Raw genomic sequence first — 14,865 nt, 5'->3', positions numbered from 1 at the left:
CAGCTGTTTCCTCCTGTGCTCTCTGGCAAGGGACATCAAGGGCTTGGCAGATCCCTGGGAGCCCCTGCTGGAATCCCCAGCAGAACAATGGGGGATCCCATCCAGCACTGCTGGGATGCTGGGAGCAGAGCAAGCCCCAGGACACAGGCTGCACAACCCTCTGCAGGCAGAGCCTAATGGACTTAGAGGGGTTTAAAAGCTCGGGAAGAGGAGCTCACACCAGGGAACTGCCCAGCTCTGCTTACAGCCCCACTTTCTCATTAAGGATTTTAAGCCTGCCCTGAATGAAAGGCACAAACACAGCAGCAGGAAGCTGGGAGCTGGTGAAGCAAAGAGATTTAGAGTGAATCAGGGCCAAGGCTGGTTTTGGGGGTGTAAAAAGGACCAAAGGAAGCTGGGGAGAGGAGGGACAGGGCAGGAGGGACTCTGCACTCCTATTCCAGTCACAGAGAGCCAGGATTCCCACCCATAGAAATCCCCAATAATCTGTGGACATTCTCACTGCGTTTCTAGAGAATTAAACACTTCTTTGGGGCAGAAGAACCACTGCCAGAAAGAGAAACAAGCTCCAGAGCCAGGGCAGCCTGTCTGCAGGGCTGCTCCCAGCACACAGTTCCTCTTTCATCTCTGGGTGCAAAGAGAAACAAAACGGGCTGGTTCCTGTGGAACAATGCAGTGCTGTGTACACACAGCCAGGGACTTGGGGAGACACTGCAGCTCTGTGGTCGCTGCTCTTGGATGCAAAACACTTGGTTTTATAATTCCAGCTCAGCCACAAGTCCCTGCCTGATCACTGCTGTCACCTCCTTCTGTCTCTGCTTCCCTCCTCCTCCTTTCATCATTTACACTCTAGACCAGCACAGGACTAACCCTGATAATATAAAATAAATGCACCCAGCCAGGTAGAATATGATCTAATCTCCACTGGTGGGTTTTAATACCACCCCACACCCTCACCTTGTCTAAAGCCCACTTTAAGCTGAGACTATCAGAGACTCTGATCTCCTTTGGGGCAGCTCCATTCTCTGTCACACTCAGATCAAAACCCAAGAGGAGAGGAATCATTTCTGACTGGAAACATCTCCTTCCAGCAAGGAGGTGATATTCAGGATGACCTGGGAGTCCTGGTGTCACCTCACTGTGAGTTTGATTGTGGCTGGGCAGCTCAAATCACTGCCATGCTGCCCACAGGAGCTCTTTAGCAGCAGGGTCAGGAATTAGGGAGCCAACAGCAGCCCATGTGAAGCTCCCCTTCATCTCCTGAACCTCCCAAGATACACAGGCCTCCCTCCCCAGCCTTCCCTCCCCATGTCATTAGGATAACTGCTGCTCGAGTTCAAAAGGCTGCTGGCTTCCAAGCCACCAGGCCAGAAAAAGCTATAATTTCTCTCACTGTAATTTCTCTCTTTGATTACAACAGTGGTTGACTGAGTCAACAGAGGCAATGTCAGCCAGAGATTTCACCCAAGGACAGCAGATACCAGGGAAGAAGCAGAGTCTGGGAGGAGGGGCTCAAATGTGTGTGGAAGCAGGCCTGGATGGATGAAGTTCTCACTGGGACATTAAACAGGCTCGGGGATCAGAGAGCCAGTAAATACACAGAGCTTAACTTCTTCAACCCTCCTGCAGGGCTGGCAGCAGAGAGAGGCAATCCTGCCCCTGCTCACATCAGGGGGAGTTTTTCCACTGAGTTTGATGGGGATTTCACTCATCACAGTTAATCAGCAACCAAACCATCACCAGGCTCCGAGAGGCCACTCTGTTCCTAGCAGGGATTCTTCCCCCTCTAACAGCTCCAGGGACTGGGTTATATCCTGGGGTATTAACCTAGCTCAAGTTGGGAAAAATAGGGTGTCTTGTGCAGGCATTGGACTTTGATGATCCTTGGGGGTCCCTTCCAACTCAGGATATTCTGTGATTCTATGAAAAACGCCACTTTTAGCTCACCAAAATTTTAGCCTCTTGTAAAGGGCAACTTCCGACAGTGCCCTTTTCCAAAACTCTGGGAGGACTGTTCTCTTTGCACGGAATACAGGGGAGTTTAGGGAAGCGACCAGAAGAGGTTGGAGCACATCTAATACTCCTCTCTCCTTCAAAATTCTCTGTGGAGTGTTCTGGAATTCTCCTTTCAACTTAATGCCCAAACACTGCATTCTGACATTTCAAAAGGGCGAGAATCCAAGTTTTTTTCCTGGAGCAACGTTATCCTAAAACCCACAGGGAGGGCTGTTCAGCTGACATACCCACACCAACACTGCTTTACGGTGGGGACAGAGAAAAGGACCATGCAAATTGTCACTGCAGAAAAACAAAGATATCACAGTACGTAATTTCAGGCAAAACCAACTCTGTTTGTTCCTCTGCTAACAAAGTCAGCTGGAGCCTTTGGCACTGCAGAAGGGAGAGACAGAAGGATCATAGCTGGAATTCCTGCTCAGATGGCCTCAGGGGAGCCAGCAGAAAAATAAATCAGCCCTAACTCCTGAGTGGAGCAACCTAAGGAGGGCTCAGGAAAGCAAGTGACAGAGAGACAAAAGAGCAGATTTGGACCATCACCCCCAGCCCCTTTTTCCTGATGGGCTGGGAAGCCCTGGAATGGAGCTACATCTGTTTCCCACCAGGATAAATCTCTCCTGGTGCCACAAAAACCCCACAATTGCTCCATGTGACAGCAGGACCCATCTGATTCCCCCCTTGTGATGCTGCAGGGATGAATTCAGAGGGGAGCAAGCAAATGAGGACAGGGCTTGGAAACAGTAGGTTACTTGGATGTGTCTGCCATGAGAATTAAAGGAGCAACATTGAATTTGATCTGAGCTGAAAATGAGATTCACCAAAGCAGATCCTCCAGGTGAATTCCTGGCACTGCAGGTGGATGCCAAAACTCACCAAAGCCAGAATTTCACCCACAATTTTTATAAACCAACCACCAGGGGAAACGTATCCAAGGTTCTTGTTTCGATTTCACTGAAAACTGTGTGTAAAACAAGTATTTCCCTGCAACAACTGTAAAGTAAACAGCCTTAAAATGCCCTCCTGCACAAAAATGTGAAACAAATTGAAGCATGAAGCTGAGGAAGCTGTTTTGTGTGCCCAAAGTGAGGGTTATGCACAAAGCAGAGAAACAGATGGAGTAAAGGTATTTGTAAATAAACCACACAAAGTTTGCTTAAAGCACTAATGAGGAAATTGGGTGGTTTTTTTCCACAAATCTCACATCCAAAAAGAAGTGCTTTTTCCTAAAAAAGACTGAAGAACAAAGACATACAAGTCCACAGGAGGAGCAGATTGAAAAATCCCAGCATTTAAAATACACAGTGAGATAAGAGTGTCATTTTCAGGTTGCAATTTGTGATACCATTAAACCAGTTCACTAAATATTGCCCCATTTATCGTAAGAAAAAAAAATGCTGCTATCCACCACAACTCCCACCTGCTGTGGGGAAGCCCAAGGGCCACCCACCAAGAGAGTGTTCACCAGGGCTTCACTGTGGAAAAACTTTTGCAAATGCTGTAATTTTGCTCAGAGGAACAGCTGAGCTGACACAGGGCAGAGGCTCCAAAGCTTTGAAGTCTACCCTGGATCATTCATCCTGCTTTCCACTGCTCCAGTTGCAGATTCCCACCCAATCAGAAATGCCTCTCCATCACCCAATTAGTCCTTGCTGCAGTCACAGGAAGATTTTTTTTGTTGTTCAGAGATGATTTTGTATTTTGGTGTCTTAATCTGAGATACTTAGGATGGTCAAGTTTAATCACCAGCCTCCTCTGAATGGTTTGCTCATGGTCATAATCCAAATTATGCTCATTTTCACAGCTGTAAAAGGAGAAACTGTAAAATGGGGGGTTCTCCTCCCACCTCCCTAACTCAGAAAAGTGTTATCTCACCATTAGTGAGATATTCAGGTACTACAGCCATGAAGGCAATAAATATTTACACACATAAAGCATTTCTGAAACAGGAGGCTCTGCAGAGGTAAAATTAGGCAACCAAAGTAAAGGGCTACTCCAGAAAAAATTTTGCCAAAGCAATTTCTACTTTCAAGAAGTGCCACTGAGGGGAATAGTGCTGCTGGAAGGTCACATGCAGATGAGAGAATGTTATTTTGACCTAATTCGACTTAACAAGGAAGAACAAAACAATAATTCGTGTGAACCAGGTGTACTCCTAATGAAGGAACAACCAACAAAACGAAGTCAATGAACTGAGGCTGAAAATAAAAAACCATTTCAGTGCTATTGATTCAAAGTGACAGCAAAGATTTGAAGAAGTGGGGTATTAGTGTGCACAAAGGCACCATCCACAGCCACATCCCCTGTGTGTGAGCTTATCTTCGGCCACAAACCTCACAGCCTGAAGTGATAATGTTATGAAAAGTAATTTCCCAGGTAATTTTAAGATTGTTTCTTTGAAGCATCAGACCAAGACATAACCTCCAGCCTCCTGTCAATCAATCCAAGTCCACCCATCAGGGCAGGGATCAAGGACTGCTCACAACCAAGCTCTGCGAGATGAGGATGTTCCAGTCCGTGCGGAGCTTGGTTTGAACTCAGGAGAGTTAAGCTGGTTCCTGGCTGTGCCTAAGATCTCTTTATATCCATGAACTGGACAATAGACACTAATACCTGTTCTGAACCAGATTCTTTTATTCCTCTGTGCCTGAACTCCCCTCCTGTGGAATGGCAGCACCTCAGAGTACATGAAAGACTGCGAGATGCTCAGATTTTGGATCACTTCACACCTTTATCCCTCATTCCCACATGCAGCAACAGAGCCTGGGACACTGTGGTAAGGTTTTACACCTGATCAGCTGCTCTGCAACAGAAGGGTTTGGTTTTTTCCTTCTGGCTCAAACAAGGTTACCAACAATGACTTGCTTGTGGAGTTTTAAGATCCAGTGGCTAACACAAGCAGGGACAGATAGCCTGGAAGCCATTCCTGAGGTGTTTTAGAGGCAGAAGGGAACACCAGGAATGTCTAATCCTGCTGTCAGCACAAGAGTCAGTCAGTCTGTCTGTTTTATTTTGAGGTATTTTCACTTTCCAATTCCTCTCTTTCTCCAGAGGAGGAGATGAGTACAAACAGAGCTACGTTAACAAAAATCCTGGTGCTAAAGCTGAAGTGGGCATGTGCAGATCCTGAAATAAGTGGCCCAGTTTTCAAAGACACACAGAACACTGGCATCAGGCTTCTGGGTGTGAGAAATACAATGGACATCTTTCCACAGACAAGGGACCAAAGCACAGGAATGTGGGGGATCTGCTCCTCACTCTGGAGCCAGAGTTCACAGTAACACTGGTTCCAGCACAAGCAGACCCAAAAACCTGCTGAAGTCACATCACCAGCAAGGGAAGACAAGTGAAATGAGTGACAACTGCAAGATGGGGAAATCCTGGGGTCCTGCTTTTCCACCCTTATTCCCACAAGCTTTCCCCAGCAACCTGGCCAGACATCACCCACTGGTCCAGAACAAGGTGACTCCCACAGCTCCTGTTCTTATCGGGGAAATAGAAAAGCCCAGCTTTGCTGGAAGAGGAAAGCAGGCACTTACTGATCATGGTGGTGCCGCCAGCCAGTGCAGCCTTGGTCCCCTGGAAGAAATCATCAGCAGATGTCATCCCCTGCTCTGGCATCTGGAACCGGGTGTGGACGTCGATCCCGCCAGGAATCACCATCCTGCCATGGGCCTCGATGGTTTTCACTCCCCCTGGCACAATCAGGTTCTCCCCTATTTGCCTGGGGAAAGAGGTTTCAAGGAGCAGGTCAGGCACACCCAGGTGAGCAGCCTGTAAACAAACACCCCAGTGCTACTTAGCCTGGCTGCAGTTGTCTTTTTCCATATAAAGCAGGGCACAGGATCAGCACACACAGGGCTGAGGGTGTTTCATTCTTCCCCTGGAAGCAGTTGCATAATAGCGAGTGAAGCATGCAATTCCTTCAGGATTTTGGGGCAATATTAAAGGAAGGAAAAGACAGAGCCCCTCCAGAAGGGGCTGTGCAGGTCATGGACGATCACTGCACCAAACACAGCTTTACTGGGGCTTTTTTTAAACTGGCAGCTCAACACTTTGATTCAAGCTCTCTAACAGCAATTTCGATGTTACCATTGGTTTGGGAGCACTGAAGAATTTTTGCTTCTATATTTTCTACCTTCCTCTCATGTGTAAGTATTACAGAATCCCTGCACAAACATAAATTCAAGCAGATATTGGTTACCAAATTCCTGGTGAGACCCTCAGAGGTCTCTCCAGTCCAGCTCTTCACGGACCTATTTTTAGCAGTGCAGTAGTGGATGACACACTGCAATTAATTAACTGTCTCTGGCTGGCTCCTTTAACTTCTAACCTTGATTAAAAAAGCACATGTGCTGGCTGTTTAGCCAGAACAGGAAAATTCCTTGTTTGTAACCTCCGTCTTGTCCATTTTTTCCTAAGAGTAATTTTCCAAAGAAATCTGTAACACATTTCATGTGCCAGGAACGCATGTTTCAGGCCTGAAAACACAGAAAGAGGTCTGAACCTCTTCCACTACAGGGTCATTTTTAACTTGAAGAAGGAGGGCTGGAGCGATCCTTGCATCACAGCCCGAGAGAAGTCAGCACTGCAAGAGACTTCCAGAGGTCACCTAAGTCCAGCCTCCAAGCCTAAAAGAGAATTAACTGTGTTAGGATGCTGAACTCTGGATTCAAAATATCTGAAGTCATAACTCAGTGAAATGTTACAGCACAGATAACTTCAAACACATGTGTCATCTCAGCATGGGGCTGCTCACATGGCTAAAATTAAGTGCATGTAAGTACCTCCTCGGAGCCAGTGAGGTTTCGGCCCAGTTGTTTATTTAATTCAACACCCTGCTTTTAAAGCTCCTTCATTAAACACCACGACAGAGGGGGAAATATTAATTTTTCATTGCAATTTAATAGAGCTCTCTGAGATTAAACTACTCCAGCCAATCTGCAGTGCATTTCCATGCATCCCCAATCCCACCATGAGGCTTCACTTACTTTATCAACCCGTCCTCCATGTAAATGTCTGCATAGAAGGACTGGTCATCATTAACTATTTTACCACCTTTGATCAAAAGACGATCACTCTGCAACAAAAGAAGCACAACACAAGACACAATTATTCAGTGGGAGAGCTGACAGTCTGCAGTGTCACTCCAGAGATGAAAGAGGAGGGAAGGCAACAACCTCTGCATTATTCACCAGCCCACGTCAAAACACAAGTCAACTGCTGCACTTTCAACTGGAAAGATAAAATGTTTTATTTCATCTGGAAGGCCTTTCATCACACTGACGATCAAAAAAAAATTCAAAAAAAAAAAAAAATCAGAACGGGGAAGGAGGTGGGTTCCAGTGGTCTCGTCTGCTCTGGCAGCTTCACTCCTACCTGCAGCCTGCCACCATCATCTGCAGCAGCAGCAGCACTAAATAACACTTGGAGGGACGTGTTAGATCCACACCTCTTATTTTTTTCTGCCTTGGTTGTATGCAAAATTTCCTATATGCACCCACACAGTGGAGTCACTACTTGGCTCAACGTGAGTCAACTGCTGTCAGGAAAATGGCCCAAAAGTCTGTTGCCAGGGGTTACGCAACACAAACAAGCTCCTTTGGTCCAATTTAGTGATGTTTCGATGCAGAGGATCCTTTCCTTGCCTTTTCAGAGCACCACTGCAGAACCAGATGGAAATAAGCACGTATTTAGCAAATTAGGGTTAAGGGAAGGATTTACAAAATGGTTATTAAGATTTCCTGAAATTAGAAGACAGTTTGGCAGGAACAGGAAGGTAATTACAAAAAGGCAGCTATCAGGCAGCATGATTTCATCCCAGCCCAGGTTACAGCTTGCTTCTTCAAGATCTTAGGTCAAAAACAAATGTTGGTTTTCTTTTTTTTGCAGTACTCATAAACAAGAGTGAAACCCACTGCAGAGCTCCTGACTGGGAGGACAGTTAAAAGTGGCTGCTACATCCCCCTGGTTCCCTCATCCACACATCACAGATGCATTTTTACAGCAGATGAATATTTAAAGCAAAGCACATACATGCTGTGAGTGTTTGGTTTAAACCACACCTTTGGCCCTCAGACATGCACTTGTACTTACTCTGATTCTTTTTTCCTCCTCCTAAAAACGCCTTTGGAAGAGAACAAAGCCATACCAGCACAGCCAAAGGCTGGGGAAACCAAAAGCTGGACTTTTAACTCAGAGGTGCCATGGACTTACAGAAAAAAATATGTATGAACTTATAGAAAAATACATGTAAAACAGTGACAGGGATGCTCAGGGCCCTGGTTTTGAGGTGCCAACTCCACTGTTCAACAAACAGAAGGAACAATCAGGTGTTTTCCCAAATTCCTCATAATAAAGATGAAGAGTTGGAGTACCCAATTCTCAACTGACACGGCTCTTTTAACACCAAATTCCACAAACTGCATCAGATACTGATTTATACCATAATACCCATCTTTTATATCACTGCTTAGCATCTAGGAGATGTTAAGTCCATCTCCCTCCTTCTTCTCCTTCCTCTTCCTGCTGCAATGGAGAGTTCCCCCGGACAACGCCACCGATTTCAAATACAAAGAAACCCCCAAAAATTCAATTTAGGAGCTGCTGCAAATGCCAACAAGCCTGAGTGAATTAACGTGGGGTGTGAAAAACCCACTTGTCTTTCAATGCCAGCCTCTCCAGCAAACTGTCCTACATGTTTACCGTTTCCAGAAACACTGCAGTGTTGATACCCACCTCCAGTGCAGGCTCCTTGTGCCATTAAAAAGGGAAAGCCTGGTCATGGATGTGACCGACAGCCTGAGTCCTAACACACTGGGCATCAATTAGGGAAGAACAAGGGAAAAAATATACATAAAGTGGCCACAAAAACGCAGCCTGGAGCATTTTAATGATGCTTCTGGCAGTAACCAGGGCTGCTGCTGGGCTCTTGAGAGGGCTCTGAGATCAGGGCGAATCCTCCTGCTCATCTCAACCACCTTGGAGACAAAAGCACACACAGCTCGCATCCCTTCGAGGGCCTGCCACCAAATCTGTGTCTATTCAGCAGCAAAATCAGGGCAGCCACACATCCATTATCCTCCTTCTTCCAGCATTAGCCTCGGTTGATAATTCCAGATTTGCACAACAGCAAATAGGAGCAAAATCTGATTTTTCCTACCCCTTTGCAGGAGGATTGGGTGCACACAACATAAATCAGAGCGTTCAGCCAGAAGAAAAATGCGTCATGCTACTCCTGGGCCGTGACAGGGATACAGTAGGAACCTCCATCGCCCTTTAAACACAGGCAGCTTTTTGAACTCCTTACCATTGGACTCTCGGAGCAAAACTGACCCTCCTTCGCAAAGAAAAATAATTTTAAAAAAAACGATGCTCCATTTATCAATAACCATTTTGCACATCCCCTGAATTCCTTAAGCACCGCAACTGTACAACCCAGCGACTCCTGCCCAAACCCGACACGTCAAAACCCCGTTTCAGAGCTCCTTTTCCTGCCCCCGAGGATGAAGGGATGGGTGTGTCCGTGGGGATGGTGAGGAGCGGCTGCCAAGGATGAAAAACTCGTGTCAAAAAAAATAAGCAGCTCCAGCAGCCCGTTAGACGGGGATAGCTTACGTAACCAAAAGTTGGTACCCTTGGACCTGCAATACCTGCCCTAAATCGGCTCCCACAACAAGGAGAGCGACGGAGGGGTTTATATAACGGCTCCTTCCCTGCTCCCCCAGGATCGCACCGAAACCTGCGCCTTGCCAGACGCTTCCTGGCGAAGAAAAGGCGATCCTGGAAAATCCCCAGCGCCAGCCCGGCGGGGACTGGGGTCTCGGGCTTATCCCCCCCGCCCGGAGCCGCCCTTCGCCGGGCTGGGGCGGGCGGGGATGGAGCAGGCACCGAGCCCCTCCCAGGCACACAACGAGGGCTGGGAGAGCCCCCCGGGCACAGCCCGAGGGCAGGGACCCCTCCCCGGGCACAGCCCGAGGGCGCCGAGCCCCCCGCGCGGGGGTCCGCGATGCTCTCCGGGGCCGGGGCTGCGCTGCCGCGGGGCGATGCCGCTGAATCCGCCTCCGGCCGGGGCTCAGCATCTCCCGGCTCTGCCGACCCCGGCCCCCCCGAGCCCCCCCGACGCTGCAGCACAGGAAGCGCCGCATTATCCCTGATCCCATTATCCTGCCCCAGCCCCGCATCGCTCCGGCACACAAAGGGCTCCATCCCCGCGCACCCCTCCCCCTTCCCCGCCGCTGTTTCCCTGCGCTCCACTCACCGTGATCCGCGGAATATTTTTCTTCCCCTGATAAGACATCTTGGGAAATCAACCCCCGATGTATTTATTCAATAATGTTATATATTTTTTAAAGAGAAGCGCGGCGGCTGCTGCACCGCTATTGTCTCCCGCGCAGCAACTGCTCCACGACCTCCCCTCCACCGGTGCGTAGATCAAAAAAAAAAAAAAAAAAAAAAAAAAAAAATTATAATAAAACAGAATAAAAATAAATCCCCCGAGGCCAAATCACTGCGATCCCGGGGCAGGGTAGCGGGGGGGAGGGGGGGGGGCGCGGCGCGGCGCGGCGCGGGAGGCGAACCGTGCTCTCCGCAATGGCAGGAACGGGAGAAGCAGCCAGCCCTGCGCGTTTCCCTTTCTTCCCTACGCCCGAAGCCCAGCCCGGCCCAGCCCAGCCCCGGCAAAGCCCGGCCCAGCCCAGCCCAGCCAAGCCCGGCCCAGCCCCGAGCGGCGGCGGGGCGGGAGCTGCGCATGCGGCCCCGCCGCTCCCGAGCCCCGCCCGCCCGGCGCGCGGCGCCATTGGCTGAGCGCCCGCGGGGATGCAAATCAGCGGCGGCCTCCGCCCAATGGGAGAGCAGGGGACGCGCCGGAATGCAAATAAGGGGTGGGAGGGGCGCGCGCGCTCCCGGCGGCGGGGCGCGGGAGCGCGGATCGGGAGGCACCGGGAGGCACCGGGATAGACAGGGAGAGATATATCGGGACAGACGGACCGGAATACATCGGGACACGCCAGGCACCGCCCACCCGGCCCCCCCGCTCCCACCCAACCGCTTCCTGGAGGCCCCGAAGCTGCAGCGTTGGGCGGGGCAGCTGCGGGGCTCTGCGAAATGAGCACGCCCCGTTTTATTCCCCGCCGGGGCTGCGAGATTCCCTGGGAGGAGCGGGAATGATCCCTCCATCCCTGGGGGTGCGGACACTCCCCTGTATCCACCGCCGGGGCTGCACCCCCGGGGGGAGAGGGGACGACCCCACTATTGCCGGGGGTGCGGGCACTCCCATGCATCCTCCGCTGAGGCTGCACCCCATCCCGGGAGGAGCGGGAACGCCCCCTCCATCCCTGGGGATGCGGACACCCCCATCCATCCCCCGCCGGCTCTGCAGCCCCCGGGAACGATCCCTCATTTCCGGGGCTGCGGACACGCCACCATCCGAGCCCCCCCACCGGCAGAACGGAGGATGCCCGATGGGGAAGTCGCTGCTTTCGATCTTCTTTGTCCCACCCTACCCTTTCTGGCGCTCCCAGTTAGCTAACTGGGAGGAGGCGGGGGTGTGGAAATGAAGATTTGAAGCCACTCCCGACGCTTTGGTTTCCTAGTCTGCCTTCTCTCACACCTCGTCCAGAAAATCCAGCCCGGATGCAAGCCCCAGAGACACCTCTGGTCACTAACCTGGAGCTTTAGTGCCAGGGAAATGTGGGCTCAGAACTACGCACCCGGGCGTGGGGATCCTCTCTGGTCCCTCGGGCCATTCCTTACTACTCCAGTGCTGCCAACTCTGTGTTCCATGTTTCAGTCACACTTGGAGTCTTAAATTTCTCAGTCCCTGAACTCCATAAGCTGGTACTTCAAGGAAAGAAATGCATTAAATGGCATAAATATCTCCTCATTGTTTACAGTGCACTTGTCCCAGTGCAGGGAAGGGAGGTGGGATCCCTGGCCAGGCAGGTTCCTCTGACATCAGCTGTGCTGTGTGTGTACAACACATTTCTTGGAGAACTCGAAGCCATGAATTACCTTCGCAAATCAATTAATGCCACAAAATAACTTCTGCTTGAAGGTTATAACTGATAATTAACAACCAAAGACTTACCTTCTTCCCTCACTCATGAGGAATTCCACATCGCACAAACTGCAGCTTTGCCTGCCACGAAATTGTGATCTCTACATACCCAAACACACTGTGCAGAACCAGTTAAGAAATGAAACCTTTGCTCTGGGAGAGCAATAAATCATTATGAAGACAACATCTGTTCAAACAGACCCCTATCAGGACCTTTTATGTTCATTTCTTCACAGGAAGCTCTAAGGAAAATAGCGAAGGAGTTTTTCCTGGGCATAGGTAGGACGTCACACAACACTTAAAGAGCTGATATGTGAATCAGTTAATATCCAATTAGCCACAAATGAAAAAGTGGCTCATTATGACAGTGGCAAAATGGTTAATTTGTCAGACTGTAGGGCTTTATTTTGATTTAATGATTAGAATAGACGACCCTAAATGAGTTATCCTGACCCTCTGATGTGTGCTGGAAGAAGTTTTGAAACCTCAGCATATTTTTGTTCAGAACATGGCAGCAAGAATCTACATCAGGTCTCTAAATTTAGACAGTGCAACTGTTCCTTTTTTTTCTCTTTGATGCTCGTTTTCCTCCTCGGTTTCGTATCTGAATGGTTCCATGTCTTTTTTTGCACGTAGCAGAGTACCAGAGAGGAATCACACACTGGCCAAGGGTTGGGAGCTGGCACCCAGGCCTTGGGCAGTGGATCACTAACACACCTAGAGCCCATCTCATCTGCCCAAACACAAGTATTGCAATTTTTTTTTTTATGAGGCTCCTTACTGCATGTGGGCTTAATTCAGAGCAGCAGTTCTTGAATGTTAATTATTCCATAATCATATATTCCATAACTTGGATCCAGCAGTGACTAGGGTCAGAAAGCAATAACCAATCTCCAGGTGACACTTAGCTTGTCTTTCTCATCACCTTGTTGCAAGAACCTAAGTAGTACAGAATGAAATAAATACAGAGATTAAAGGGCTGGAAAGCCACAGCTGTTGAAGAGGCAACATCTACAGAGCACCAAAACTTTAAAGCTTCCATGGTTTAGGACCAGAACTGAGCTCCCAAATGTGTCCTTTAGCAGCATTACACCACACCAATATGCCCCAATTTTCTTTGCTTTTAGCAATGAGCTAAAAGGCTGTCAAAATACGTAATTTAAAAATTAATGTAGTTGCAAACTGGCTTATTTAGCCTGCCTAAAGACAGGTGAGGAATGGAAATTGCCTGTTGTATAAACACACATGAGGGCAGGTGATCAGGAGGGGAGGAGAAGAGCTAATGGACAATGTTGAGATGAGAACAAGTGGGAAACAGTCTGGAATTACTGAGGTGCATCCTGCTCTTTTTGGACGGTTCTGATAGAGCTCGGAGCAATCTGGTCCAGTGGAAGGTGTCCCTGCCCCTGGCAGAGGCTGGAACTGGATGAGCTTTAAGGTTCTTTCCAACCCAAACCATTCCATGATTCTCTAAGTAATTCCCTGGGTAAATCTCTAGTTTCTGCATAAATTCCCCCACAAGCTGAATGAAGAAAAGTAACTATGTATGAAATGTCAGGGGCAGGAGTTGGGTCCTTTGTTAAAAGAAGAGAATTGAACTTCCTCCTTAAATCCTGGCAGAGCTGGATCCAGCCCAGCTGCCCTACAGCAGTGCCAGGATATTGTGGGAAGTGACGGGATTCTGGATAATGCTGATGCACTTTGTCTTCCACAGGTCTACTAATGCACACAGGGGGCTGAGCAGGCTACAGTTAAAGGTGCCACGTTAATGAGCACTGCCTAATCAATGCTAATAAAGGGAAGGACAAGAGTATCCCTGACCCATCCTCAGGCTTCAGATATTTGGGGGAAATATTGGCCAGGATCACCCTCAGCCATTCCTGCCCAGCTGCTGCAGCATTTCTTGTGAGGCTCTTGGCAGCAAAAACTTATTTCATGTTAAAGGAGCAAATACATGTCTAAATTTATATCCTGGAAAGGTCTAGAGGGAAAATGGCACCGGAATATGAGAATCTCTGTGCAGTGATAATCTATGCTAAAATCATCAAAATAAATCTATGCTGAAATAAATCAGCACAAGCATCAGTGGAAATCAATTTACACCAGCTCTGAATCTTAACTCACAGATTCTGTGAACTACCATAAAGCACTTGGCAAAGAATTTTATTCCCACTGTGGAGTTACTGAATGGTTGGGAAAAGAAGTATTAAAAAGATGTTCTTCCTCTGTGGAATTTTAGTGTAATGGCAACAAAGCCCACAGAATTTCTGCAACACCCAGTTGCTTTCACTCCTACTGAATACTTAAAGGTGTGTCCACAAGGGCATTTTGCCATGAAATTAAAAACCCTGCAAATGGAAGCATCCATTTTAAAACTTAATGAAAAGAGAGATCAGAGATGGATTTAAATAAACTGGGCCAAAAGAGCTTTTAGGAGTTCACCCATCAGGCCCTAATTTTCAGTCATGATCCTGCCAATGCCAATTGTTGCATCAGCTCCGACTCTCAACGATTTTAAAGTTTTCCATGGATCCAGCAACCTCCTGCATCCTAGAAAGTGTTGGAAGGATTAAATCCAGGCTGATACATGGCAGGATGAGTTATATATCTGTCCTCCCCAAAAGATGGTGAAAGAACTGTCCATTATTAATCACTATAAATTAAATTACTGTTATACTTGACCACGGGCATCTCTGGTTTTATTATCTTACAGGAGAAAATTAAAATTAAGAAATTACCATGAGGGTCAAACATGTTACTATGAGGAGGTAAAAATCATACAGCTTCTCAGAGAA

General features: G+C 48.3%; 1 protein-coding gene across 1 annotated transcript in view; it reads right to left on the bottom strand.

The window, feature by feature from the left end:
* DPYSL2 (dihydropyrimidinase like 2) overlaps nt 1-10,424 on the bottom strand; it is a 42,356-nt gene extending 31,932 nt beyond the window's left edge. Inside the window, exons 1-3 of the mRNA XM_082298380.1 lie at nt 10,274-10,424; nt 7,005-7,093; nt 5,553-5,737 (exon numbers count right to left, since the gene is read on the bottom strand). Of these exons, the coding sequence (XP_082154506.1) occupies nt 5,553-5,737; nt 7,005-7,093; nt 10,274-10,312 (313 nt within the window). The 5' untranslated portion in view covers nt 10,313-10,424. The remainder of the gene's footprint in view (nt 1-5,552; nt 5,738-7,004; nt 7,094-10,273) is intronic.
* Nucleotides 10,425-14,865: the final 4,441 nt, after the last annotated feature.

This window comes from Coloeus monedula (genome assembly GCF_965178545.1).
Source record: "Coloeus monedula genome assembly, chromosome: 28".
In the NCBI taxonomy this organism is placed as follows: domain Eukaryota; kingdom Metazoa; phylum Chordata; class Aves; order Passeriformes; family Corvidae; genus Coloeus; species Coloeus monedula.
The sequence above is the reverse complement of the archived record's forward strand: the minus strand, read 5'-3'. Positions and strand labels throughout refer to the sequence as shown.